At 40.6% G+C, this 27,081-nt stretch overlaps 1 protein-coding gene across 7 annotated transcripts in view; it reads left to right on the forward strand.

Moving 5' to 3' along the window:
* The window catches only part of exoc6 (exocyst complex component 6), a 62,174-nt gene extending 35,995 nt beyond the window's left edge, over positions 1–26,179 (forward strand). For 4 of the 7 annotated variants that reach the window (XM_038735176.1, XM_038735171.1, XM_038735173.1 and 1 more), the window contains 5 exons: positions 2,267–2,408; positions 4,124–4,197; positions 16,859–16,971; positions 17,745–17,756; positions 19,457–26,179. In XM_038735176.1, the coding sequence (XP_038591104.1) occupies positions 2,267–2,408; positions 4,124–4,197; positions 16,859–16,971; positions 17,745–17,756; positions 19,457–19,583 (468 nt within the window). In that variant the 3' untranslated portion in view covers positions 19,584–26,179. The remainder of the gene's footprint in view (positions 1–2,266; positions 2,409–4,123; positions 4,198–16,858; positions 16,972–17,744; positions 17,757–19,456) is intronic. The other 3 variants (XM_038735170.1, XM_038735172.1, XM_038735174.1) reach the window with 1 other exon arrangement.
* Positions 26,180–27,081: the final 902 nt, after the last annotated feature.

Genomic DNA, 27,081 nt, shown 5'->3' on the forward strand with positions numbered 1-27,081 from the left:
ACTATTTGTTCAGAGATTTGGTAAAAATAATGGCCCAATATGATTACCATGAGGGAGTAATCATAGTGTCACACCCCCCCCGCCCCATGACTACCACGACCACCACGACCACCACTAAAACATTGAAATTTTAAGCTATTCCAATGTGCATCACATGCTCATGGACACAAGAGCAATGCTGCTGAGACATGTTGTGTTGGGGTTTTCTATTCAGACATGCTACGCACTATGCGCACAAAAAAAATTTGCTTCACCTCCGCTTCTACAACTCCATCCTAAGGGAAACACTGTATGCAGATTTGAAACTTTAATTCTGAACCTTTTCAATGAAAAAACACTAATGTATTACATTGTTGCTCTTTAACTCATACAGTTCCTGCACCTCATCAGACATGTCTTTGTCACCCCGTTATCAAAACAGGAGCATCAGATCACAGATTTGGGGGTTTTATAATGGTCAGGAAGCTATACAGTAGCACTGATCAATATACTACCAAATTCAACATCATTTACTCTTAACAACAGTAACTACACACCCAAATTCTGCTAGCTTGCTGCCTCTTATATTTTTATATATATATATATATATATATATATATATATAAATAGCATATTTAAATGATGCAGCAGATGACTGCAGGACAGCTACTGTAGGGGGTGTGGACCCGCTATGCCCTGCAGTTAGCAGGTGTCCTGAAATGTATACTTTGCGGCAGCTGATATGAAATATAATCTGCCTCAGAGTAACAATTAGATCATATGAATCCAGATTATTCCCCACCACATGGCCAGTGACCCAAACCCAAAATTGACCTGAATTTGGTGCTTGGCGGATGTTAATTTTGGACCCTGCATGGTGCAGAGAATGTACAGTGTTGCCGTGCCAGACTTCAGTTTTGTGCTGCTCTTTGCTGAGGCAGATAGGCCTCTCAGCATGTTTGCAGCAGTTGCCCCTGTTTTGGTTGTTGTTTGTTTTGGTTTTGTCTTGCTGGCAATCATCAGCTGTTCACTTTGTTTGCTTGCTCAGATAATCTTCAAGTCAAGCGATCTCTACTCAAATAGGCATAGGCATTCATTACAACATTCAGCTGCAAGACAAAAATTAGATTTGTGTTCAGTCTAAACACATCTAAAATGCCCAGCTAAATGTGTGTCGCTAAAAGCTTTTTGGGATAATGTAGTTATTAACTAGTTGGTGAAGCTACCAAATTTCAGTTTTACATGCTGCTTAAAATCTACACAATTGAGTTGGTATTAAAAAGCCTAGTTCAAAACTCAGTGTCAAACTTGTGTCTACTTCCAGTAATAGCCATGTTGCTGTATATATGATGATGCAAGTGACACGTAAGTCACGTGTTTTCCACTCTGTCCAAGTGGGGTTTGGCAGCTGTCAAAGAAGACACATAATTTGTGGTTAATGAACTTTTGAAATTGGGTGGTGATGGAGCAGTGGATAAGACGCCTGCCTTTGGTGTGAGAGACCCGGGTTCAATTCCCCACTGTGACACATCCACCAATGTGTCCTTGAGCAAGACACTTAACCCCTAGTTGCTCCAGAGGCAAGTGACCTCTGACATAATTAGCAATTGTAAGTCGCTTATATAAATATATATATATGTGATGGACTGGCGACCTGTCCAGGGTGTACCCCGCCTTTCGCCTGATGTCAGCTGGGATTGGCTCCAGCCCCCCGCGACCCTGTATGCAGGATAAGCGGTTGATGATGGATGGATGGATGGATATATATATGAATATGAAAATTTAATCAAGTATCTTTGAACACATGAGCTCACAACTCATAGGTCCCTGATCCCAGGGCTGGATAGCAGATTGTGCAAAGTGCTTGCTTTCCTTTGACTGATACATATTTGCACCTGTATTTCTGTTTTTCCAGAATTCAAATTGGAGCTAACAGTCTATTATATTTTTCCCTTCTTGCTCTTTATCCCCATATCTATTTTACTCCTATATCCTCTTCCCACAAACCCTCTTTCTGTTCTTTCACCATTTAACCTTTTACTCTCCTCCTTTTGCTCATTTGCATACATACTTTCTCATAAACCAATCCTTTCTGTGCACAATCCCTCCCTCTTTTTATTCATGTTCACCACCCCTTCCAATTGCCTTATCCCGCCTCTCTCCCTGCCTCCTTGTCCTCATTCTTCATCTTTCCTACATCTTTCCATCTTTCCCCCCTCTTTTCCACTCTCTCTTCCTCTGTCACCTTCCTTGTCATCCCTCCTTCCCATTGTTTCTCTCTCTGCAGGGAAAGGTAGCCCAGACAGCTTGCATGTCAGCCTGCAAGCATCTGTCCACATCACTGATGCAGATGCTGCTGGACACAGAACTCAAACAGATCAGCATGGGGGCCATTCAGCAGTTCAACTTAGATGTCATTCAGTGTGAATGTAAGTAGTCATTTTCATTTCTGTTGATATTATACTGTATTGTTATATCTGTAGCGCTGGAAAGTCTTCATATAAATTGAATTTGATCACAGCTTGATATAAACTTGGAAGAAACCATGCTCTACACACATGTATATATTTATTTCATAATTTCCAGATGTATTTCATTAATTCTATCTCTGCAAGAAAGCATCAGTGCAAATTAGAAAGTGAAGATAGACAAATGAAAACTAGTTTAATATTATTTGTAGGTTTACTGTCAAATGTGTTACTGCCCAACACTGGACGTACATAGTTCATCCTTACAGGTAGTCTGATTGAAATCATTTTTTATAAGATGTTAACTCTTAATCATAGTATCTACTTATACTACTACTACTACTAGTAGTACTACGACTACTTACAAATATCGATACACATCCTTAAATACAGACATAATATATAAAATGGATTTTAATTGCCCCAAATGTATTTTGAAAAGGCAACAGGCTGAACTGGGTGCCAAAAATCAATGTCATCATCATTTACTTAAATTATGATAAATTGATGCATTTTAAATGTTGTGAATGATCATGTATTATCTTCATTAAGCATACAAATTAGTGTTACTTCTCACCATGGTGCATACTGTTTAGTTATATACACATTATATACGTTCTATAGAATGAAGGTGAAAAGATGAACGCAGATGAGTGATGATGTAGGTTTTCAGCTGACTGCTATTCATTAGGCTGGTTGATAACTTAATGTCGTTAATGGTTAGGCCTATATTTATCACCCAACTCTAGTTGCTACTACTGGTAATCCAACTGAGGAGTAAATGATGCCAGTCAAGAGCTTTCATGTGACTTTCAGTTATATTTTGGTAAACAGTAAAGCAAGGAGTTGTTTTAGTGTCAGCTTTTGTATTATCATAAAAATATGCAATAACATCTATATCAGACACATATATATTATAATTGAGGACAACTTAGTTTTGTTAGGATGTATACCCTGAACACTGATTATTTTTTACAGTGTCAAAAGAATAAAACAACATCACAATTTACAGAGGTTTGGCGGTTAAACGTTACCCTTAGTACAGGTGGTTAAACAGGTGGACAGATACAGAGGCCAGCCCAATGCACTGTATCTGCCAGTATTTTCTTATTGCAGATATATCTGAATTGAAATGTACATGGGCCAGTAAGTAACAAGAAATTGCTGTACAGACATTTCAAAGATATGTTTGAGGTCAATTAAAAATAGTGACACCATCCCGTAGTTTGTCCATCAAAGAGCACTGACATTAACATTTGTTTTACCTGTAAAATGTACCACTGAGTAAATTTCTTGGTCACAATTCTTCAATAATCAAATTTAAGGAATCCTCCTCAAAAATGCTTGTATATGTTTAAAAAATGTATATCAGCCCAAATATCAGTATCAGATTTTTTCAAACTTGAAATTGTCAGAATTGGCCTCAGCAGTCCAGTATTGGTCAGGTGCTAGTGGCTAGCAAGTTGTCTGAGTGTGTTTTGAGGTGTATTTTAATCCTTCTTTGGTCCAGCACTTAGTTGAATGACTGTAGACCTCCTTATTGTCCACTGTGTTTATATGTGGCCCCAGCACTAAGAAGCAGATCTGAAGCCAGAGTTTTTGACGCTATCTATGTGTACTGGATTGTGTCTTCTGTCAAGTGATTGTTTTCTGGTGGCATATTTGTTTCTTCTCAGTATTTGCCAGTTCAGAGCCGGTCCCTGGCTTTCAAGGAGACACACTCCAGCTGGCCTTCATCGACCTACGACAGGTAAAGTGTCTCACTGAACAGTGCAGAAGAAATTAATTTACACAGACTTAGCCAGCACAAGTTTAGGACAGCTTCATTTACTGCACACATTTTTGTTTTATGTTAGTTATTTCATTTAAATCTGTCGTCTTTTGATATCATCTTTCCATCTAGATCTCTCCTATAAGAGTCCTTTCATTATTCAACACTACACAGAGTGCATGCCACTCTCAGTATACTCTCAGGCCCCATCCACACTACTCCGTTTTAGTTTACAAACGGAGAATTAAAACGAATACGATCTCCGTCCACACCAGCGTTTCCGCTGCGTTTTTGGAGTTGATCTCCGTCTACATTAAAACGACTGAAAACGCACAGCTAGGACCCGTTCAGGTGCACTGGGCATGCGCGTGCCGGTGTAAACATGAAGCAGATGGTCTATTCTGTAGTTACAGAAGATTTGGCGAAAGAATAAATAAATACAGACTAAGCATCAGACCAGTTTTTTTTTTTTTTTTTTTTTGTTGCATGGATCAATAACGAGCTGGGACTGTTACTGAATGTAACACGGTAGTGTGGCGTCAGAAAACAGACTGGGAGTTGTTGCAAAGTAAACGCCGACATGCACAGTACAAGTGTAGGCAGATGAGTGTTATTTGCATGGTACAGAATATTTTAATAAAAATACGATGTCAAAAACCCGGTCAGCAGCATCGTGTTTCTGCTTTGCAAGACCCAATCAGAGAGACAAGCGTGAGCGGCTGCGTCATCGTTTCTAAAGTCCTCCGTTTTGACCCGTCTTCACTAAACGCAGTAGTGTGGGCGGGGCCTCAGTTTCGAACATGTGAACAAAGCAAATAAAGTTTTAAAAAAATGTCCCCAGATTTAGTTTATAAATTAATTTCTCAACTTTGATTCTTTTCCACCTTTGTCCACTTCTATGGACAACTTCTCTGCTGCCCCACATCTCGTCTCTCTCTGTCACATTTAACAATATTGTGGTTCACTGGCTGCTTCTTTTGTATAACCTTTTCAACTTTCACCTGTCCTATAGTTCACCTGCTCGAGAAAATATCTGTTCCCACACACACAAGCACAAACCCCCGTCTTCCTTTTGGTGTAAACACCAGTGGTATGTGAAGTGTTGCTGGGTCTCATTAACTTGGTTCTGTGCTGACCTGTTAATCTGAGCCTGAGGGTGGAGGCTTGGCGCTCTGCATCAAGTCCAGGTCTCAGCACTATAGTGAGGTTTTTTTGTTGAATACTCTGCAAGAACACTGAAAACCTTAAGGTTTTTATAGTAGCATAGGACCTCTCAACCGAAGTAAATAAAGTAACCTCCCACAGTCAAAATTTTACAACACTTGGCTGTGCATTTTTGTAGCCTATTTATTAGTTTTAACGAGGTGATATTATGCTTATTTTCAGGTTCCTAATCTTATTTAGGGGTTGTACCAGAACAGGTTTACATGGTTTACTTTACAGCTCCTCTTTTCACCCTGTGTTGAAGGCTTTGTTTTATCTATGGAGTGATACATCTTGTTTCTAAATGATCTTTGTCGGGAGTTGCACATGCTCAGTTCCTAGTTAAGGACTACTAGCCAATCAAAAGCAGAGAAGGGCGGGTCCTGAAAAGCCGGTAAACACGGCTTCGGTTCAGCTGTACATGTTGCCGACCAGCTTGGCAACATGGACTGGAGCAAGACTTTCAGAGTGGTGGGTTATTAATCTGTAACAAAAGTATCTTTCATCCATAAAGTTTTAACTGAGCTCTGTCTCTACATCACAGGAACAACTTTATGTCCACTGACTGCCTGGAGGGTAGCTAGTGTTTGGAAGGGAGAGGAGAGCTGTGCTGCAGCTCACTGTTTTTCTGCTGGTGTTTTTGAGGGCGTGTCGGTTTTCAGACAGTTCAGAGCAGATTTTTCTGTGGGAGATGGGAACTAGAGAGCTTCATTGGGATTGGGATTCCACGGGACCCAACACAAATCGTGCGGGAGCAGGCAGTTTTAACTCTGCTGCGGGCGGGAGCGGGCGGTCAAAAAATATACTGGGGGTCCCACAGTAGCGCTAATAAGATGGAGTGAGTTGAAAATAAGGTAAATGTGAGTGTATGCGGCTGCTTCTGAGAATGTAGTACTGCACGGGCCTGACTCGAACCGGCGACTTAAGGTACAGGAGTAGGACACGTTGATGAAGAGGCCAAACCCCATAGGGAACTGGCGTCAGTCGCAAGTGCGTCTCTTAAGGTGTCGGAGAGTGAGGTTTACTCACTGCACAGTCTCGCTGGCTTCCATCACATGGGCTTATACAATACATGTCACAATGTTGGTGTGTGCGGGCGGGAGTGGAGGCACATGTTGCGGGAATGGGCGGTAATGGTCACAAAATCAGCGGGAGTGGCCAGGAGCAGAATCAAGAGTCCGCGCAGGTCTCTAATGGGAACTCCCTTTGGGCTGGACTTTGGGGCTTATTCACTATTACATTCACAAAAAAGGTATATAACTCAATAAAGGAGAGTGAAAAAGCCAAAAAGCAGTATACCACCTCTTAAGTCACATCACAAGACTTGAAAGTAGAGAGTTTGGGGCAGGTGTGTAAACGTCTCTGTTTAGCATCGTTTTGGATGGACAGGCTCTGGCTGCTGCCTACTCCTTGTCAATGCCATATTGTCACAGCATATATAGAAATATATAAAATATCATAGAAACTATTTTAGGAAACATCATAAAGCAATTCTACACACAATCGATTAATATTCACAGAAAACAATAAGAATTTATTTTCTCATTTAATCCGTGATTTAATGTGATTCAGTTGCTTTTAAACGTAATGCAACAAATATTAAGAATAAAAGTTCCTTCTATAAATAATGGAAGGAATTAATATTATAAAGAGTACAGTGTAGACCTGCTCTGTATTAAAAGTGCCTTGAGATAACTTCTGTTATGAATTGGATTGAATTGAAAATTCAATTTCTTTAAGAAAAATTCCTTTGGAAATCAACAGCTGCCTATCAACACAAATAACTGAAAGAACAGAACTTGTATTTGTACCAAGATTTTTGAGTTCTTTTCAGGAAAAGTTTTAGAAAGTTACAGACCTGAAGGGTTACCTCAAATTTGAATATACATTTAATTACTAAAAACGTTTAGGTTTTTAATTCCATCCATCGTCAACCGCTTATCCTGCGTACAGAGTCGCGGTGAGGTGTTTAATTGTAGAATGTAAATGCTTCACCAGGTTGCTGAAACCCCCAAATTCACAGGAAAAAATACAAAGGACATGACCTCAGTATCATCAGTGATAGCTACAGCCCTACCTGGGTCTTTTTTTGAGTAGAGCTTAGTTTCCTGCGTTGCACCTCATTAGACAAGATGTGCACCCTTTTATACAGGCTTCTTGGTTGACATGTTAATCCTAGCCTTAGGTAAAGGGGTTGGGAGGCATCCACAGGTTGAGGTTACACTGAGGTCATCCTTTGACTTTTCCATTATCTTATGGCTGATTTCTTTGCTATAGCTGCTTTTAGATTATTATCCTGTATCCCAGTGATTCCCAAAGTGTGGTACGTGCACTCCTGGGGGTGCATGAGCTGCCTCTAGGGAGTGCGCAACAGGAAGAATGGAATAGTGGTGGATTGCAAAGTTTAGCCATCACATTATGAGAAAAAGGTTCACTGCCACTGTTACTTTCTAAAGTAATAAATATACAATGTTATATCACGATGCAGAGTTGCAGTGAAAAGACAGAGAAGTGTGTTTAAGCGCAGTGAGCGTGTAAGGAGAGAGCCATCGCTTTCAAGTGTCACTTCGGGCATGTTCACTGGTGTAACAGGGAGTGTGTGTGTGTGTGTGTGTGTGTATGTGTATGTATATGTGTGTGTGTGTGTGTGTGTGTGTGTGTGTGTGTGTGTGTGTGTGTGTGTGTGTGTGTGTATATATATATATATATAATATAAATCCTAGTTGTTCTGGTCAACATAGAAAGATTTGTGTGGTGCTATGTTCTATGGTCTGAATGTTTTACACCTCAGTAATTATATGCACCACATAATGCATGTGTAAAACTTGAAACTTGCTCAGTTTTATCATGGTATTTTTCATGCAGCTTGAAAATTTTATTGTGCTTGATTTTACTGTTTTATGCCACAATACAGTTGATAGAAACAAAGTAAATACATGTATGAAATAAACAGTACTGTTGCCAACTGCCAAGAGACACTAGTTCTTATATGAATGCTGCTTGCCACAAAGTCAGGTAAAACTTATTTGCAAGTGTTGACATTCCCACAGTGACAAGCAAATAGTAGCGGAGGAAATGTGACTTTTATTATGTAATTTTTCTTCCAGTGGGTCTTCACCATCAGACTGAAATAAAGCGAATTTTTGAGGCGGCATGATTGCATGCGAAGTTAATGGAACAAAACCGGCAGATGCAAACACATGATTTTACTCCAGGCAATGCAAGTTGACACAAAGATGTGTTGTGTGAGATGAGCAAGAGAGGGGAAAAGATCATTCCACACACACAGTTGGTGCTTGCATTTCTACAGCTAACGTCTTGTACATTCAGTACATTGACTGTTTGGGACAAATAATCTTGGACATGAATACAGCCCAGAACTCAAAGTCAAACAAACAAAGCGTTTTTTGCTGGATTTTTTTAAGCAGATACTGGGACTCTGATGTGAGTAGGGATGGGTATCGCTGGTCGATACCTTTATGGTATACCTTTATGGTATCGACCGAAACAGCCCAGTATCAAGTAGAATCAAAACGTCTCCAGTCAAACCAGTACTTCATTCGATCCATTATGTAAACAGATCGCGGCAAAAAATTATTTGTATGGTTTTGCTTGCAGCCAAACACACAAACAACACACTGAAAGAAAGAGAAGAATACACCTTTTTTTCCCTTATGTGCCTACACCATGAACTGTATAAAAAAGGCCTGCAGGCGCCGAGGCCATGTGTGAACAGCCGCTCACCTTCTGCTGCTGCCTCAGGCACATTCATCACTGTTGAAAGTTTATAACCACAAGCTTTCAGTTGGTGTCTGTACATATTTATTTGCTATTCACATCACTTGTCACTGATCGATCAGCTGATTTTCCTCACGGAGCCTCCGGCTGCAGCTGCTTCACGTGTAGTTGGTTTGATCAGCTGGACGTGCAGCCTCTCTTTTCCTCTGTTTGTGAGTCTTTAGTGTAGTTAAGTGACTTGTTTAAACAGATTTTTTACTTATTTTATACCTTTGACTGTCATTTTTGGAGGAGGTTTGCATCTCACCAATAAAGGAAAAAGCACTCGTGGAGATCTTTCAATTCAGTTTATTGATCGAAAGTTAACAAAATAATTACTTTCATCACACGTATCATAAAATCACTTAAAATTATTTTTGCACGATATGTTTAGTCACTAAACTATTTCACTCCTCTCTCATTCAAATATAAAAGCAAATCGCAAGCTGTAGTCTTTCCTCATATAATACTATCCATGAGAATGAACTAATTAGGGTGAGCAGCGATCTGATACAATTTATTTATACAAGTTATTTGAAACAAGAAAAAAATAAAATAGATGACCTTGCTTGTCCATAACATCAATAAAAACAATTATAGGATATTAATCAACTGCTATGGCTTCAACAGGTGGCATTTTATGCAAGGTATCGAATGAAGTACTCTATTGGTATTGGTATCACTTTAAGGGAATTGGTTTTGGTGCTGGTATCTAAAAATTTTAAACGATACCTGACCCTAGCTATGAACGATATATAGGCCGATGCAATTTCTTACTGGCCAGCGTATACACCAATACTGATATATCGTCAATAAACTAATATTGGCTCATATATATATATATATATATATATATATAATCGGCCTGGCCAGTTTATCTGTCAAGCTCTACTTCACACATATCAAACACTGGAAATTCGACAGAATGTCATTTATTGTGAATTAAACCACTCACATGGGTATGTACATTACAACAGAAACATGTTTTAGGCTCGACAGCCTGTCTCTTTCTCTCTGTATGAGTGAACACACCTTATGAACGTCATTCCCTTGTTGCTGCGTTTGCTCACTCTTGAGTAATGGGTGAAGAATTCCAGAAATGTTACCAGGTTCTGATTAGACACACGGCCAGAGAAACAACTGGTACGTTCTCACACAGGTGCTGTATAAGCAGCTTCACGCAGAGCCCTCATCTTTCAAGCACGTTTTTAAGGTGTAACCATGCAGCAAGGCCCATTGTAAAAATACTGTATGATCTAGTCAGACCTAGAGTTTACCTTTTCTCACCTCTGGTTCACCGGTTTCTGCTGTCATGCCCAGAGTGACAAAGACAATAGCCATTATAACTCATTTTATTCCTAACAATACAAGTCAATGAGACAATAGCATCAGAGACGTCCAAAGTGAAGCATCACAAGTGCATAAAGGGAAAGAAAGCAGAGAGGGGTTTCTAGAGTTTCAGAATGCCGCCCTGACTTGTTCCAATGTAAAGGTGAAACCAGAGAGTTTCCTACAAACTATGAGGGAATGTCACAGGGATGATGATCTGACACCATCTTTTAGGGAAATCACACACACACCTCATTGTCTTTATCTGTCGCTCAGGCTCGTTCTATAAATTGTAAACATTCACCTCAGCCTAACCCTGGACATCAACTGGATGCAGCCTTATTTGAAATCTGTTCTTCAGTTAATTTATTCAAAAACACATTTGAAGCTCATTTCAAATGTATGTCATGACAGATCCTTTGTGGCTGTTTATGACTTGTTTAATGACTGTATGCAGCAAACCGTCTTATTAGTGAATATAAGCAGAAGGAAAGTTAAAGCATTCCTTCCTCTGCTTTAAAAACTTCAGATCTTCTCTTAAGTCATTATGGTTTCGAGGACGACGTCTGGCAACTCAAAACTTCAGCTCCCTCCACAGATTTTCTATGGGATCAAGGTCTGGAGACTGGCTTGGCCACTCCAAGGCCTTAATGTGCTTCTTCTTGAGCCATTCCTTTGTTGCCTTGGCCGTGTGTTTTGGGTCATTGTCCTGCTGGATTACCCATCCACGACCCATTTTCAATGCCCTGGCTGGCTAGTGGATCTAAGAACACATCACAGCAATCTCCCAGAACAAGATCCAGTAACCATCCAAGAAAGAGTGGCAGGTATGAAGAGCTGGACAGCACCAGGCCCTGACATGATCCACACCTACTGGCTGAAGAAACTAACTGCACTCCATGAACGCCTGGCAGCACAAATGAATGAACCAACAGCTGATGGATGGGACCCACCCAGAATGGTTAACCCAAGGACGGACAGTCCTGATCATGAAGGACCCCCAGAAGGGAACAATCCCATCCAAACTACCGGCCAATAACCTGCCTCTGCACAACATGGAAGCTCCTGTCAGGCATCATAGCGGCTAAGATGAGTAAGCACATGGCTCAATACATGGACAGAGCCCAGAAGGGAATGGGCAGTAATACCAGGGGAGCCAAGCACCAGCTACTGGTTGACCAGGCAGGCCAATCTGTGCACCGCCTGGATTGACTACAAGAAAGCCTACGACTCAGTGCCACATACATGGATACTGGAATGTTTGGAAATGTACAAGATCGATAAGACACTAATAGCCTTCATCAAGAACTCAATGGGTCTGTGGAAAACTCAAAGCCAATTGCAGAAGTCACCATCAAGTGCGGCATATACCAAGGCGATGCACTATCCCCGCTGCTGTTCTGCATAGGCCTGAACCCCCTCAGCCAGATCATCACAAAGACTGGCTACGGATACCGGTTCCGAAGTGGAACAACCATCAGTCACCTCCTCTACATGGATGACATCAAGCTGTATGCCAGAAATGAGCGAGACATCGACTCACTGATGTACACTACCAGGATCTACAGCAACTGTGTGGTCGCATGGTATCAAAAAGAGGGAAGATGATCAGAACCAAGGGGATTGAACTACTAGAAGCCCACATTGCAGATGTCCAGGACAGCTACAAATACCTTCGGGTGCCGCAGGCTAACAGAAACCATGAGGAGGCAGCAAGGATGTCCGCCACAGCCAAATGCCTACAGAGAGTAAGGCAGGTCGTGAAAAGTCAGCTGAATGGGAAAAACAAGATCCGAGCCATCAACACATACGCCCTGCCAGTCATCAGATACCCCACTGGTATAATAAACTGGCCAAAGGAGGAGATAGGCCACTGACATCAAGTCAAGAAAGCTCCTCACAATGCATGGAGCAGCAAATCCAGCACCCTGCGACTCTACACCAAGCGTAGCGAGGGAGGCCGGGGGCTAGTGAGTGTCAAGACCACTGTCCAGGATGAAACGACGAAAATCCAGGAGTACATCAGGAAGATGGCCCCCAAAGATGAAGGGCTTAGTGAATACCTCAGGCAGCAGAAACCCGAAGGTGAGGACAAGGAAGACGAAGAACCTTCATGGAGAGACAAGCCGCTGCACGACATGTACCACAGACAAATAGAAGAAGTGGCTGATGTCAAGAAATCCTACCAGTGGCTGGAAAAGGCTGGGCTGAAGGACAGCACAGAAGCACTAATCGTGGCGGCACAAGAACAGACACTCAGTACAAGATCAATAGAGGCTGGGGTCTACCACACCAGGCAGGACCCCAGGTGCAGACTGGGCAAGGATGCCCCTCAGACAATACAGCACATAACAGCAGGGTGTAAGATGCAGGCAGAAGTGCGTATATGGAACACCATAACCAGGTAGCTGTCATAGTGTACAGGAACATCTGCCATGAGTATGGGCTGGAAGTCCCAAGGTCAAAATGTGAGACACCTCCTAAGGTAGTTGAGAATGACCGAGCTAAGATCCTGTGGGACTTCAAGACTGACTGGTGATGGCTAACCAACCAGACATCATGTTGTTCGACAAACAGCAGAAGAAGGCTGCAGTGATAGATGTGGCAATCCCAAGCGACAGCAACATCAAGAAGAAGGAACACGAGAAGCTTGAGAAATACCAAGGGCTGATACTAGAAAAGATGTGGAAAGTAAGAGCAACAGAAGAGTGCATTCCTAGGAACAGCTAAGATACTGCGCAGAACCCTCAAACTCCCAGGCCTCTGGTAGAGGACCCGAGCTTGAGGATGAACTAGAAGGCCTGGCTCGGGTTGAGGGCAAGGCTCTGTGCCGGCCAGCACAGTTGTCAACACCGAACTCGCTCATCCATGTCTTTATGGACCTTGCTTTGTGCACTTGTGCGCAATCATGTTGGAACAGGAAGGGGCCATCCCCAAACTGTTTCCACAAAGTTGGGAACATGAAATCATCATGTTATGCTGAAGCATTAACAGTTCCTTTCACTGGAATTAGGAGCCACAGCCCACCCTGATAGCCGGTTAGCTTGCCAGCAGCACACTGGCTGGACTATGGGAGCTAACTCTGGTCAGAAAATCACTAAGCTTGTCTATTAGATGCAAGAGGTGTCACTTGCAGTGAAAATGTTCATTTCAGACTCTTGAGTTTGGCCAGTAAATAACAAGTAATGTCAGTAGAGACACATCAAAGATAGGATTGAGGTAACTTACAAACTGTCTATTCAGCTTATTTTGTTACACTGTGAAATGTCTCGTTCTCTACTAACCTTAGACACCATTGTTTAATAATCTAATTTAAGGGGTCCTTGTTTGTTATGGTTAATGGTTTTTGTTAAAAAATTGACAACATATTGTTATATTTCTGATAAATATTAATATTTGTATACGTTTAAAAAATGCAGGATTTGTTGTTGCTAATAATCCCTCACTGCACAGGAATACAGTGTGTGTGTGCACAACTAAGTTATCAGAATTGAACCAATGGCTGGACATGAAAATATTAAAATAAGATCCATTTTGTAAAAACTGGAGTTTTGCTTTGAGTAAGTATTGTACCAAATCAGTTAGTTGTTGTGAAGTGTGAAGAGTTCACAGTGAGGGTCAGAGTAAGAAGTGGCACCCTCTACATGGCTGCTTGTGGCTAATCACTTAGCTCCAGGTGAGAATAATGGCATTGTTGTTAAGACCTCTCTGTGTGTCGGAGTCTCTCAGTCAGCTGAATAATGCTATTCTCACTGAGCTGTTCTTTCACTGCTCTTTCAGCATGACCCAAACACCCAGCTGTTTCACCCTATGACATTAGCATACACTGTGTGGGGGGGTAATCTCTATCAGGTTAACTAGGGGTCGTAGTGTTTGGGAGGGCTTTTAAATGTTCCTGTTCACACTTAACACAAATAATGTAGCAGCAGACCCCCCCCCCCCCACACACACACACACACACACACACACACACTCTCTCTCTCACTCTTCTGTCTTTTCTCTTCGTCTCAGAGTGACGCAGGATATACGAGTGTTTACAGTCATCACATAATCTGACCCTGCTCCTGACCTGGTTTAAACACGGCTCTCACTCTGCTTGATTTTGATGCAAAAGACATATGGTAGCAGGTTTCCATAATAACTGTAGGCCTCTACTGTATTGTTTGAGGATTACTATACCCTTAAGCCTAGTTCACACTACACGATTATAATCACAATTTGCCGGTCGGTGAGCTCGGCGACCGTCGGGCATAAATCAGCAATCGATCAGCGGTCGCCAGTCGTTATGTGTAAACTACTCAACGATGCATTAAAATGGCTCCCTGACGTATCACTGACACATTGCCCACAGCGTAGTGTCGAACGCTAGGGCTGCAGCTAACGATAATTTTAGTATTCGAAGCTTCAATAGATTATTTCAAAGATTCATCGATTTGTCGTTTAAGTACTTTTGCTTGAAGTCATTGTTGCGTTCACACTACGTGACTGATCGGTGACAGGGACACAAACACACTACACAAGCTCACAGCAGCTCTGTCACCCGACGCAGGTCTCCAAACCTCGTTTTGTCAAGAAAACACTTGAAATATGAAACAGGAAATGAGCGATCCTGTACATGAAACAGCTGTTGTTTGTTATTATAAAGATAACAGTTATAAAGACAAAGAATCTGGGTGAAGGATTAGCACACACAGGTAGCAGGGATTGTCTGAGCTACAGAGAGAGCTGCAGGGGAGTTAAAAGGTGCAGCTCCCTGACACCCAGTTAACTCATGACTGTGACGTTACAACAAACAGCCCAAAAAGGAGAACAACAAACGCACGTGTGCACATTTTCATCTGAGGACTGCAGCTTACTTTGGCTTCAACTCGACAATCAATCATGATTTCAGATCAAATGCTAAAGTTACTGTTACCTTGTCTGTGGTCTGCTGGCAGAACACCGGGTGTTTTCTGATAAGGTGCTGTCGTGCTGTTGCCGAGGCGACACAAGTTTCATTTTACGGTGGATGGACTGTAACATTATAGAGTTGTTGTTTTCTTTAGCTTGAAATAATCCCATACTTTGGACACTTTCTTCTTTTTCCCTCGCTGTTTTCTCTCTCTTCCCCCACTTGGCAAAGAAACACTGCCGACCCCGTTTTTCATTTTAAAACTCCAGGTAGTGTGTTCGTGCAGGACGGGCAAAAATGGAGGACTAGAGACGATGATGCAGACACTCACCTTTGGCTCTCTGATTGGGTCTTATAAGTCATTCAAAGCACAAAACACAATGCTACTGACAGAGTTTTTGATTTGGTATTTTTATTAATATATTTTGTACTGTGTAAATAACACTTATAACCTACACTTGTACTGTGCATGTCGCCATTTAATTTACGACGACTTCTGCCACCACAGCCGCTATTAAATCCCATGTAATTCAGTAACAATCACAGCTCGTTATTGGCCTATTCAAAACCAAATCTGGTGTGGTTCTTCGTCTCTTTTTCTTTATTCTTTCACCAAATCTTCTGTAACTACAGAATAGACCATCTGCTTCATGTTTACATCGACACGTGCATGCCCGGTGTACATGCACGGCCAATAGATGTGCGTTTTCAGTCTGATACACAGCTAAAACGCTGCTATGGACAGAGATAGTATTTGTTTTAATACTTCATTTTTAAACAAAAACAGAATAGTGTGGAAGGGGTCTTAAGCACATAGTATCAATATTTTAAGAACCTGCAGAGCATTTAGAGCTGAGCAGCAGCAACAACATTAGCTAATGTAATGTTAGCTCAGCATCCAAAGTGAGACTGAGAGCTGCCAAGTGGATCATTGCATACAGCATCTGATCTCTTTATCAGTTTTACGATAAGTGAAGTAATATTATGTGATGTGTGAGTGATGGAGCTGTTGTTAAACATCTACTACAATAAATTGGTCTGGTTTGCGACATCCAGATGAACTAGAAATAATGTAATTTACACACTGCACGCATTCATACAACAAGACTGTTGAATCAATCTAATTAGCAGCTTATAGTAACAAATAAAATATATGCACACAAGAAACAATTTTACAGAGTCCATTATTACATTAAAGCCACGAGAGACGTTCTTGGTTTCTTTATTTTTTCCACAGTATTGTTATTATATCCCTTAGATGGGGCATTTGACCGCCTCCCAAACAATCCTGGTTTAGTATATTCATTGGCCCACATCAAACACACTGTCTCTTCATAACCATCCCCAAACAAACTCTCACACGCTACCAGCATCAGTCTTCCTCTGTTCCCCTCTCAGGTTCTGTCTGAAGTGATGTTCTGTTGTATTTGTGTGTTATAGCTCCTGGACCTGTTCATGGTGTGGGACTGGTCCACTTACCTGGCAGACTATGGCCAGCCAACCTCTAAATACCTGAGAGTGAACCCAGCCACTGCCCTGGCTCTACTGGAGAAGTGAGTGATCTCTACAATATTTCAACATCACTCTTTTGAATGGCCAAGTAGCATTGACGGTTCACATTTGTGCAAGGGTGAGGCTTAGTATGTGAGTGTGCTGATAGTCCCCAACAAACAAATAGCCTAAAATGTCTTTTGAACCTTAAAACATCAGTATTAGTGCTAGGATGTTTGACTTCAACAGTAGTCAAGTTTCCATCCAAATGTGGGGCATTTTTATCAAATTTCCAGTAATTCTGCCATAAAAACTGCTAATTAATAAACAGATTTAGTCACAAAGCCTGTTTCCATTGCACTTTGTTGCATTTTGTTTTCATTGATGAGATTTCACCTTTTTTCCCCAAATTTCTGGCTTAAAGTAATGCAAAAGTAAGGACGTGGCCGCTTTGATTGGCAGTTGGGATAGTCTGTGGTTATTGCCTTTTCACTTCAGAAACTATAAGGCAAGATTTGGTTGCAGGTTCCAAGATTGCTCTTGGATTAATTCAGATCAGGTGTCATGATTATCTATGAAAATGTTAGCGTGCTAACACATAAACATTTTCTGTGATCTGATTTGTAAGAAGGTTTTAGCAACATTTGAACATTTTATTTTACATTAATAGCACTTAAATTACATTTATTCTTGCATATAACTTGAATTGACAACCTTAGATATGAATGTGACAGCTTTGTCTTTTTTCTCCTCTCCTCTCTTTATGTCATGGTTTAATTTTTGCTCTTCTGTTTCTCTAAATCATCTCTCATTGTTGCTAACTGATGCTGCTCAGAGTCTACAGGGGGTAGGTGCTGCTTGTCTTTGGTCCTGTCTATGCATGCTCTGGTAATCTAAACATGGATCTACCTCCTAGTTTGCCTTCTCCTTAGCTCCGCACAAATTCCGAACTAAGCTGTAATATTTTAGTTAAGGTTAAAGTCCATTATTGATTACATTGCTGTATTTCCTGAATTCCTGCTTGAACCTAACCACGTAATTGGGTTAAACAGGAAAACATGTCTAGTGCCACATGGTTTGATGCTGCATGAGCTACATTCTAAAGCCTAGTCCAGCATCTTGAGCCCAGATCTCAGTGATGAGGGAGGGTAAGAAATATGCGGAAAAAATCAAACTCTAGTGCAGCTTTAAAAAGAAGTATATGGTATCTGTACAGTGGATTGTGGCTTCGTAATCTGAACAGGGAAATTATTCATGAGTCAAAATGTTCACAGACTTTCAAAATTACATCATGCTAATGTCATAGTCAACTAAATAGGTAACTAAATAATATTTTTGGCAACAATTTGTTTTTTTAGAATCTATCCTCTGTCCATCAATCCACCCATTTTCGGCAGGCTAAGCACGGCATGCTACCTAAAGCTCATGACCATAGGTGAGGGTTAAATTGAAAGCTTTGCCTCCTAGCTCAGCCCGCATTACTGCTGACACCGCACCAATCCGCCTGTCCAACTGGTGCTCCGTTTTACTTTAACTCATGAACAAAACCCTGAGATACTTAAAGCCCTCTTGGGGAGGTAACTCACTCCTAACCCGGAGGAAGCATTCCACCATTTTCTTGCAGAGAACCTGGCCTGCAGACAACCACAGAATTGATCACTGATGTTTGACCTAAGGTGTTCTGTTACCAACTACACTTATGAATTATCCTATGCTCAAACATGGTGTTATGGCCAGTCCAAAGGGTATATATATTTAGGGTCACCAATTCACCTAGCCTGCATGTCTTTGGAGGGTGGGAGGAAGCCGGAGCACCCGGAAACAGGGATTTGAACACACAACCTTCTTGCTATGAGGCAACAGCGCTAACCACTATACCACCACGCCGCCCTGCAGGGATACAATTTTCATTTAAATAATGTGTTGTTTTTATTGTCTCTCCATGACATCGGCGTGATGTAACTATTTGTTCTTATATGTACACCTTGACCTTTGCCATTTTAGCCATTTGTATGATGAAAATGTTGCCTGTTCAGTTGAATTTAGCTCAGAAGCTAAAATCCAGTATGCAGATGAATTTGCTTTGTCCTTTACTGAATATGGTAGACCACATTTAAATGATATTGTATAATTTAGCTATATTTGAACTCTTTTTCATTTTCGCACTCACTTGGTTCATTTTGCGTTCACACCACAAATTAAATGCACCAGTGCCCATTTGGAAACGGACCAAGATCCTCCTCTTTAGTCTTAGTCCGTGTGTACAGTCCATACCAGAGTTTGATTGCCAGCTTTCACACTAGCCAAAACAAAGTTAACTAAACATCAAATGACATCAAATGAGAGTTTATTTGAACCAAACCTCACAGGTTAGGTGTGACAACATCTTCAATGTATGGGAGCAACTGCCCCTCCGCAAAGAAAAGCCCATCCCCACTAATTGAGAAATTGTTACTAATCCAAATTATGAGCACACTGCTCAGAGAATCAATTTTTGTGACTTCTCTCTCTTTGACACTCTCTGTCTCTCTGTCTCTCTGTGTCCAGGATGAAGGACACCAGTAAGAAGAACAACATCTTCTCTCAGTTCAGGAAGAATGACAGAGACAAACAGAAGCTGATAGAGACTGTGGTCAAACAACTAAGGAGCCTGGTCAATGGCATGTCCTCCTAAACACACACACACACACCAGAGTGACGTGTGTGTCACGAAGAGATATAAAGAATGAAACATGCATGCAGTCACATGCACACACTGAACTGCCAAAACACTCACAAAGGAAGGAGATTTTTACACAGGTAATGAAGTGACATACAGATGAAGAACCACACAGGGAATTTACACACACACACATACAGACACACCATAGTGACAGACAGACAGACAGACAGCTTACATAACATAAAGGCACAGCAATACACACACTGTACAAGGCATGCAGGGAACAGACAACACATGAAGTCATATCCTCTCCTTACTATTATACCTGACTGAATACTCAATGTAAATAACACACACGCATATTAAACAGTTTACTAGACTATTCACAAGACTGAACAGTAACATGTTTGTAAAGTATTTTTAATGGCTATGACAAGACAAACTATGTTTTGTACATTTGTGAGAGTGTAATGATTGTAGCTGCAGAGAGAGACTGGTACAGCAGAGGAAGTGACACTCAAGTACTGGGACAACGAGGTTAAAGGTCAACACTTACTGCACCCTTGGTAAATGGGATAAACCATTTCCTGTTGTCCTATCACAAACCTATACTATACTTTTGACATGATAACACTCCTTCTGATTAGATTAGAGCACATTTGTCCTGCATGGATGAAGGTGGAATGCATTTTCTTGCATTTCAGTCTGAAGAATTAAAAATTAATTGTAAATCTACAGAGAGATCAGGCTATTGGTAATCTAGTGATCAGATGAATGTCAGTTATTATAACTGTCATCATTTAAAGGCAAAATACGAGGCCATAACTCAATAATGACCAATCCAGCCAACATTGTGACAGTTGTGCATCCATTTAACATGGGTCTCGTGTTAGCTAAAAAAGAAACCAAGTAACCGAGTTAGACACAGGTTACGCAGGTAATGGCACAACAAAGTAGCAACATGGTTTTTCCAAAATCAGTTTGATTTTCAGGCTTCTTTACTACCACTGAACTTATTTTGAGTTTTACCTTACCATGTGAGTCTGTGGGTCTGAATTTTAAAAAAACAATATAAAAAATTTGAAACCCAGTTACACAGCAAAAGAAGTCTTTCTTCAGGAAAAATCGTCTTGGAAGAAGATATGAGGTTTCTCGTATCCTCTACCCCTTTGGATCTGCGGCTCTAATGGATCTCCCTGTTGATTTATATTCCAATACTGTTATTTCAGACTGCATTTCTATGGAATCACTGCCATCAAAGGACTCAGTTGCTGGGCTAAGTAAATATGTGCAGAGATTTGTCCAGTTCAACTTTGACACATCAATTTGCACCACGGATTTATTGCAAACGACCCGCAGAGCTGACGTAGTGTCCTGTCTGTATAAGCCGCTCTGTCAGTGCATTAACTGCTGCACTGAGGACATGTGGCATGGTTAAAAGTCAGTGATGAGAAACAAGTTAGAGCTATAAACATGTTCTCTTGTATCGTCTTATTTATCGTAATGTCCGTAGAACATTCACATACATGAATAATTCTTTTATAGTTGTACAGATTGTGAGTATATGTTTATAATTTTTGTTTACTTTACAAGAATGGAATCAATCAATTGGCTTACTTGGTGTTGAGTCTTGTTGGATCCTCTGGACCTGTGGTAACTCATAACATCCTTCTCTATTTAAACCTACCGGGACATTTATACATATCTTCAGAGAATTGCAAATCCAGTATAAATAGTCACAATGTCATTAAGCGTCAAGCATCACCAAATCATTAAGAAGTATAAATAATGGCTTGTGCCATTTTCTGGTGTGGCTGGTAACTTGGTTTTCTAGTTAACTATCATTGCAGTTTCTGTAAAATAGCTATGATATCAAAAATGTGATGAATCATATACAGATGGTTAGCCTGGCATGAAAATGTGTCACTGTTCCCATTTGGTTTTCACCATCTATCTACTTCAACAGAGTCCTGTTTATGGAAAAACCAAGTTAAACTCATTGTCCCAACACTTCAACTGCTGTTACTGTGTATGTGTGTGTGCAGAAACACAGTGACATTGAGGTCATGGAATGATAGAAGAATATATGAATGGATGATGACGTCTTCAAAGACTGATGTTCATGGGGAAAAAAAGGGAAGTTTTGTTGAACTCAGTGGTGTCTTTGCTTGCTGTTTGTCTTCTTTTCTGCCTCACATTGTATATTTGAAGCAACGTCCTGAGACAGAACCTTAGTGACTGAACATGGAGGAGTGTGCTTGCACACGACACATGGCTGTCACAGCCAAATGTGATGGAACTTGTTTGCAGATAGCGGTTATGGGGGTGAGTCTTTGACACCCAGATTGTAGTTGGAATCTTCACGTGCTTTGCACATGAGAATGTCAAAAATGGGGCTGAAAATCTGAAAAGAAGCATTTTTGGGTCCATCTTGCTTGGGACACACTTTCCTAAATTATGCAATCTGTTAAAACAACAAACAAACACAAACATTTATTAACTGCTCTTAAAATCATATCTTCCTACCACAGAAGCAGTTCCTAAACTCATGTGTCCTATCCTATCTCAAACCATGTATTTTATCCTAACCTAAGAAATCCTAATTGGAGCTGTAAACTTGATTCTTCAATCGGCACTCGTCCTGTCACGCCTACATGTGTGTTTAGAATGTACCTGACTGCCTGTCGCACTTCACTCTTCACTGGCTAGCTAGCTTTTTAGTTATTTTGAATTTAGGACCGGGTCTGTACCATCCTAACTTAGGAAATTCTTCAGTTAGGACGGTTCTGTAATAGCTAAATTCCTATCCTGAGATGAGATATGATTTTTCCCCCAAATGCATTAAGGAAACATGTTTTTGTAATACTAAAAATCCTAAACGCCATCCTAAACTGAGATAAGATAGGATTTCAGACTAAGGACATTGCTGTAATGAGGCTCGTGGATTGTATTAGGTTGGACAGGTTTGTTCAGCAAAGTCTTCAAGAGTCTGATGAGGATTTTGGGCTATGTCATAGTGACCACTGCATGAAGCAATCCTATTGGAGGGTTTGCATGTGATGTCACCATATGAGAAATTTGCCCCCGATCACATAACACTGTCACCTGGTATCAACATGCAGTCGTTATCTGGGCGTGTTTGTGTAACTGCAGACAGAACATATAGCTATCGGAATGTGATTGGATCAGCCAGACCACCTCTAGATGTGTGTTGTGGTCAGTTCTCAAACAGGTATAAATGTATAAATCACGTCTCTATTGTTTGGAAATATTCTTAAGGAAAAAAATCCATACAACTAGTTGAAGGCCAATAAGCTACAGACAAGGCCTTCCTCTTTAAAGGTAAAAGAAGTAGACTTCAGGACACGTGCAGGACACGAGTTACATGAATGGTGGGGTTAGCCAAGCTAGCACTAGTGATAGCAAGCTTCTACTCTGGCTCTGATTACCTTAAAAAATATTTTATTGTCCTTGTAAAGTCAGTTTCATTAATTAGCTATTTAAACAAGGGGTCTGTTAAAAATGTAGAACTATAGGAAAGCACACCTTCCTGTGTAGACACCCAGTGTGGTATAAACAGGCAGGTTGATGCTCACCTAAAACCTGCACATGACTTGTGTTTTGGGTCTGTGCTCCACTTTCAGCAGGCATTTTTGCACTGAAACAGATTAAAGTTTTCTTTTAGATTAATTCTTAAATTAATCTAATTAATTTTAATTATTTTAAGTTGTGTGTAAATGCTACTGCATATACTGCTTATTTTGTAAAGCTATTTCCTGTGCCTGTCTGTTTTGGAGTATATCGGCCCTTTAAGTAACTAGTTAACAGACAGATATAATATACAGAACAGCCACGGACACAGACAGTAAATGCACACGTGGTTGCCTTTATGCTACATTGAGTGTCTGAATGGGCATTTTCAAACGTGCAGTATGGATCGTACAGTCTACACAAGCTTGCATTGTGGGCTACTCATGGACATAGAAAGATTATGAAATTTACGTCGCTTGCAGCTATTCGGATGTACGTATAATTTGCACTTTAGTAAGGCACTCAGCTGGTGGCCTACAGATGCTTTTGGCTGTCTCAGTCTGTGATGTGACCCTAACTTTGCATGCCGTAAAGGATCACCAAGAGTCTCCCACATAGTTTTGTTTTGCGTCGTGTTTGTTCATATGTCCAGCAGTTCTGCTTGCCTACTTGGATTATTGAGATTTGAACACAGTATGGAAAGAATCTAGATGAGAACACCTCTTAATACCAGGTGCAAGTGCTCAGGCCTATGTCCAGATGCCAGTATCCATTAAAGATCAAATGTTAATACCAGGTGGAGACATTTCAGTATCCACAGCCCAACTGGCACGTTGTACACATCATTGATTAATCTGATTACCTTTATATGTACAATTACACATTAGTTTGTTTATCTTCCAGGATCACAGCTGTACTATTTCATGGCTTCCACAGCAGTGTTTGGCCACTCAGTGGTGGGTGAGGGTGGTCAGTGGGTATCATGTAAAGGTGACATCAGTGCATGCCCTATTCCTCCCTCCTGTCAGTTGTAGGGTTAAGGACATTATTTAAGTGACATTAACTGCAGTTTTCTCTACAACCAAACTACTTGATTCACGCAAAAAAGAAAACCAGGCCCACATGGGGAATTGTTATTAGTGATCATATATTATTATATATCTAACAGTTCAGTAACTTGCATCCTAAATTCTTTCTTTATGTCCTCAGGGTGAAATGAAGCTTTAGAATCTCATGACCCATGTATATCCACAAAGCACAGCAATAATGAATTGGTTCCTTTACAGCCTCGCAGGCAGGTTGATGCTCACCTAAAATCTGCTCATGACTCCAGATGACATTTTATAATGAGACTGTTTCTATTCTATTTATGTTTTGGGTCTGTGCTCCACTTTCAACAGGCATTTTTGCACTGAAACGGATTAAAGTTTAGATTTATTTCTTGCCTTTTTTTAAAGTTGTGTGTAAATGCCACTGTATATACTGCATATTTTGTAAAGAAAGTATCACAGCAGTTTGTCTGCTACAAACAGAATTGGAGGTTGACACTGTGATATGCGCCTCCATCAACACCTAAAGTAAATATGTAATTAATAAGAGTTTGAATTTGCGTTTGTTGCTTACTTGGTGAACACTGATTTGAGCTGTGAGGAGCTCAGTGATTTACGTTGGTACCTTCTCTCCACTCATTTGCATGGTTAATTAAGATATAAAAATGCTATATTATGTTCTAGCATGACCCTGAGTAACATTCCAATTTGACGTTTGTAAAGATTTCAACTAACTGCTAATAGATATTATCCAAGATAAAGTACAGTTCCAAATTCAGTTTCAGTCCAAGGCTTTCTGTGGACACACCTCCTTTCTGGGATTCATCTCATGAGTGTAAACTGGTTCTCCTGGTTCAGAGGTGTGTACAGTGCCTGGTCACTCAGCTCTCCCTCTCCTCCCATGCATTCATGCCCATTTTGCCATAAATTCTCAAATTCAAATTCAGCATTCAAAAATCAGGGCTAGCCCTAACAAATAAAGGCTGATTAAGAAACTGAGAATAGGTGGAATTCCTGTAGCATAATGCCTCACACAGCATCATGTACATTTGTACAGTACTAATTCCATCCGTACAATCATGTCATACTCACCACTCTGCTGCTCTCACTTTTTCATTTTAGCACAAATACTGTTTTCATTCACTAATTATGTCCAATTCTTTCTACTTTGTCAGGGGTTTTAGCACTAAGCCACTGTCAGTGCAGAGCTTTCACATTTAAACCCTGCCAGAAAAAAAGGGTTTCATTGAGAGTAACTTAACAGCAGTTGAAACAATGGCAAGTAGAAGCGATCAGAGTATGGAAGCAGTAAGTCTGTGACAGAAAAAAGAAACTCCTAGCAGCAGAATGGGGAGTACAGCATGACTCTGGTGTTGGAGGTTTCTTATCAAGACAACAATTAAACATGGCGGAAGTGTTGAGTTTACATCAACAGCAAAATACACAAGTGGATCAGAAATCAGGCAGGCCTTTAACTCATACAACCCTGTCTCAAAGCAGTTATGTTGACATTTTATACTACTGATTTGTTTCAAGTGCAGGACATACCAGAGAAAAAAAGTCAAATCCAGGCACCAAACCTTCAAAAAGGATCTGCTGTTGCAAATTAGCTGTAAAAGTCATTTCTGTCATTTCAAAACAATGGTCAAATATACCTAGAAAACATGGGAATTAGAAATACAGTTCCAGATGAGGTAAATATTTGATATAGTATGTTCATTAATATAATATACAAAAGAAAATCCTTGTGAATTTTGTTGATTCAGATACTTACCTAACAACTCAAAGTACAAAGGGAATCAGTCTGGGATCTTTTGATTTGGCATCATTTCTGTTTCCTGTTAAAACGGCGAGCTTGTTGTTTTTTTTCCTTCCACAGAAGTGGAGAGAGGGTACATACACAATATCCAAAGGAATCCTTGCTTTACCTTTGTCATTGTTCTCAGTAAGATACCCTAACTGAGATGTTTTCTTAAATTTGTTATTTTTATTTTGTGTGCTGTAATAAAAGATAATTCAACAGAAGCATCTGCTTGTTGTTAAGAATTCAGTTTGTTCTGATCAGTCTGTCTGTCCAGCACTGGACACTGGAGGGTCCTCCAGCTCTGGTTTCTAATTATTAATATTATTTCTTATTCACCAGATATATGAGCTGTAGAAACAGGCGTGTACAGGTAGGAGGTCATTGAGAGATATGTTTGTTTTTTGAGGGGGGGGGGGTTGAACTGACCCTCTGGAGCCACTGAGGGAAACTAGGGTGCAGAAAGGACTGGGCCTCTTCTTTTACTGCATCACCAGTCACAGCCTAGATATGAGTGCCCACCCCCGTCTCACACAAAAAGACAGAAGCATCACTTGTTCCGTGAAGGTTTTCTGTCATCTTGTATCTCACTCTCAGTGCCTCACTCTATCCCACCACACACACGCTAACAGGGAAACAGCAAGTGAACTTTGGCCTGGGTCATCGTTTGAATGCGAGGATCCCTGTCGCCGCAGATGTAATGAGGCGAGAGACATTTAGAGAGCTCCATTATCACAGCAGCCAACACACAGAAATGTGTTTGTTTTTATCGGAGGCTTACTGTGCACTCTCAATACATTCGTTACATTCTTTTTTCTTTTACGTTCTATTCTTCTTTAACATTTTGACCTTTCTTCTACCAACACTTACTCCACCAGTCTATATCTACAAATAGAAGATTTGAGGAAAGAGGAAAGCAAAAAACACCATTCTGCTGATACTACAAGCCAAAATTACTTGTTTATTACTATAAATGCTATTTTATACTTCTCCATAATTTCAGAAGGTAATATCATTTACTTGTAATGTTATATTTTTACTTTAAGAGACTACTACTTTTACTTAAGTGAATACTTCTACCACTGCAAGCCAGAAAGGAAAGGCCAGAAATTTCCTCAGAGCCCACAGA

This window comes from Micropterus salmoides, unplaced genomic scaffold, assembly GCF_014851395.1.
Source record: "Micropterus salmoides isolate LMB-PRFRI ecotype aquatic unplaced genomic scaffold, ASM1485139v1 Ms_hic_scaffold_21, whole genome shotgun sequence".
In the NCBI taxonomy this organism is placed as follows: Eukaryota; Metazoa; Chordata; class Actinopteri; order Centrarchiformes; family Centrarchidae; genus Micropterus; species Micropterus salmoides.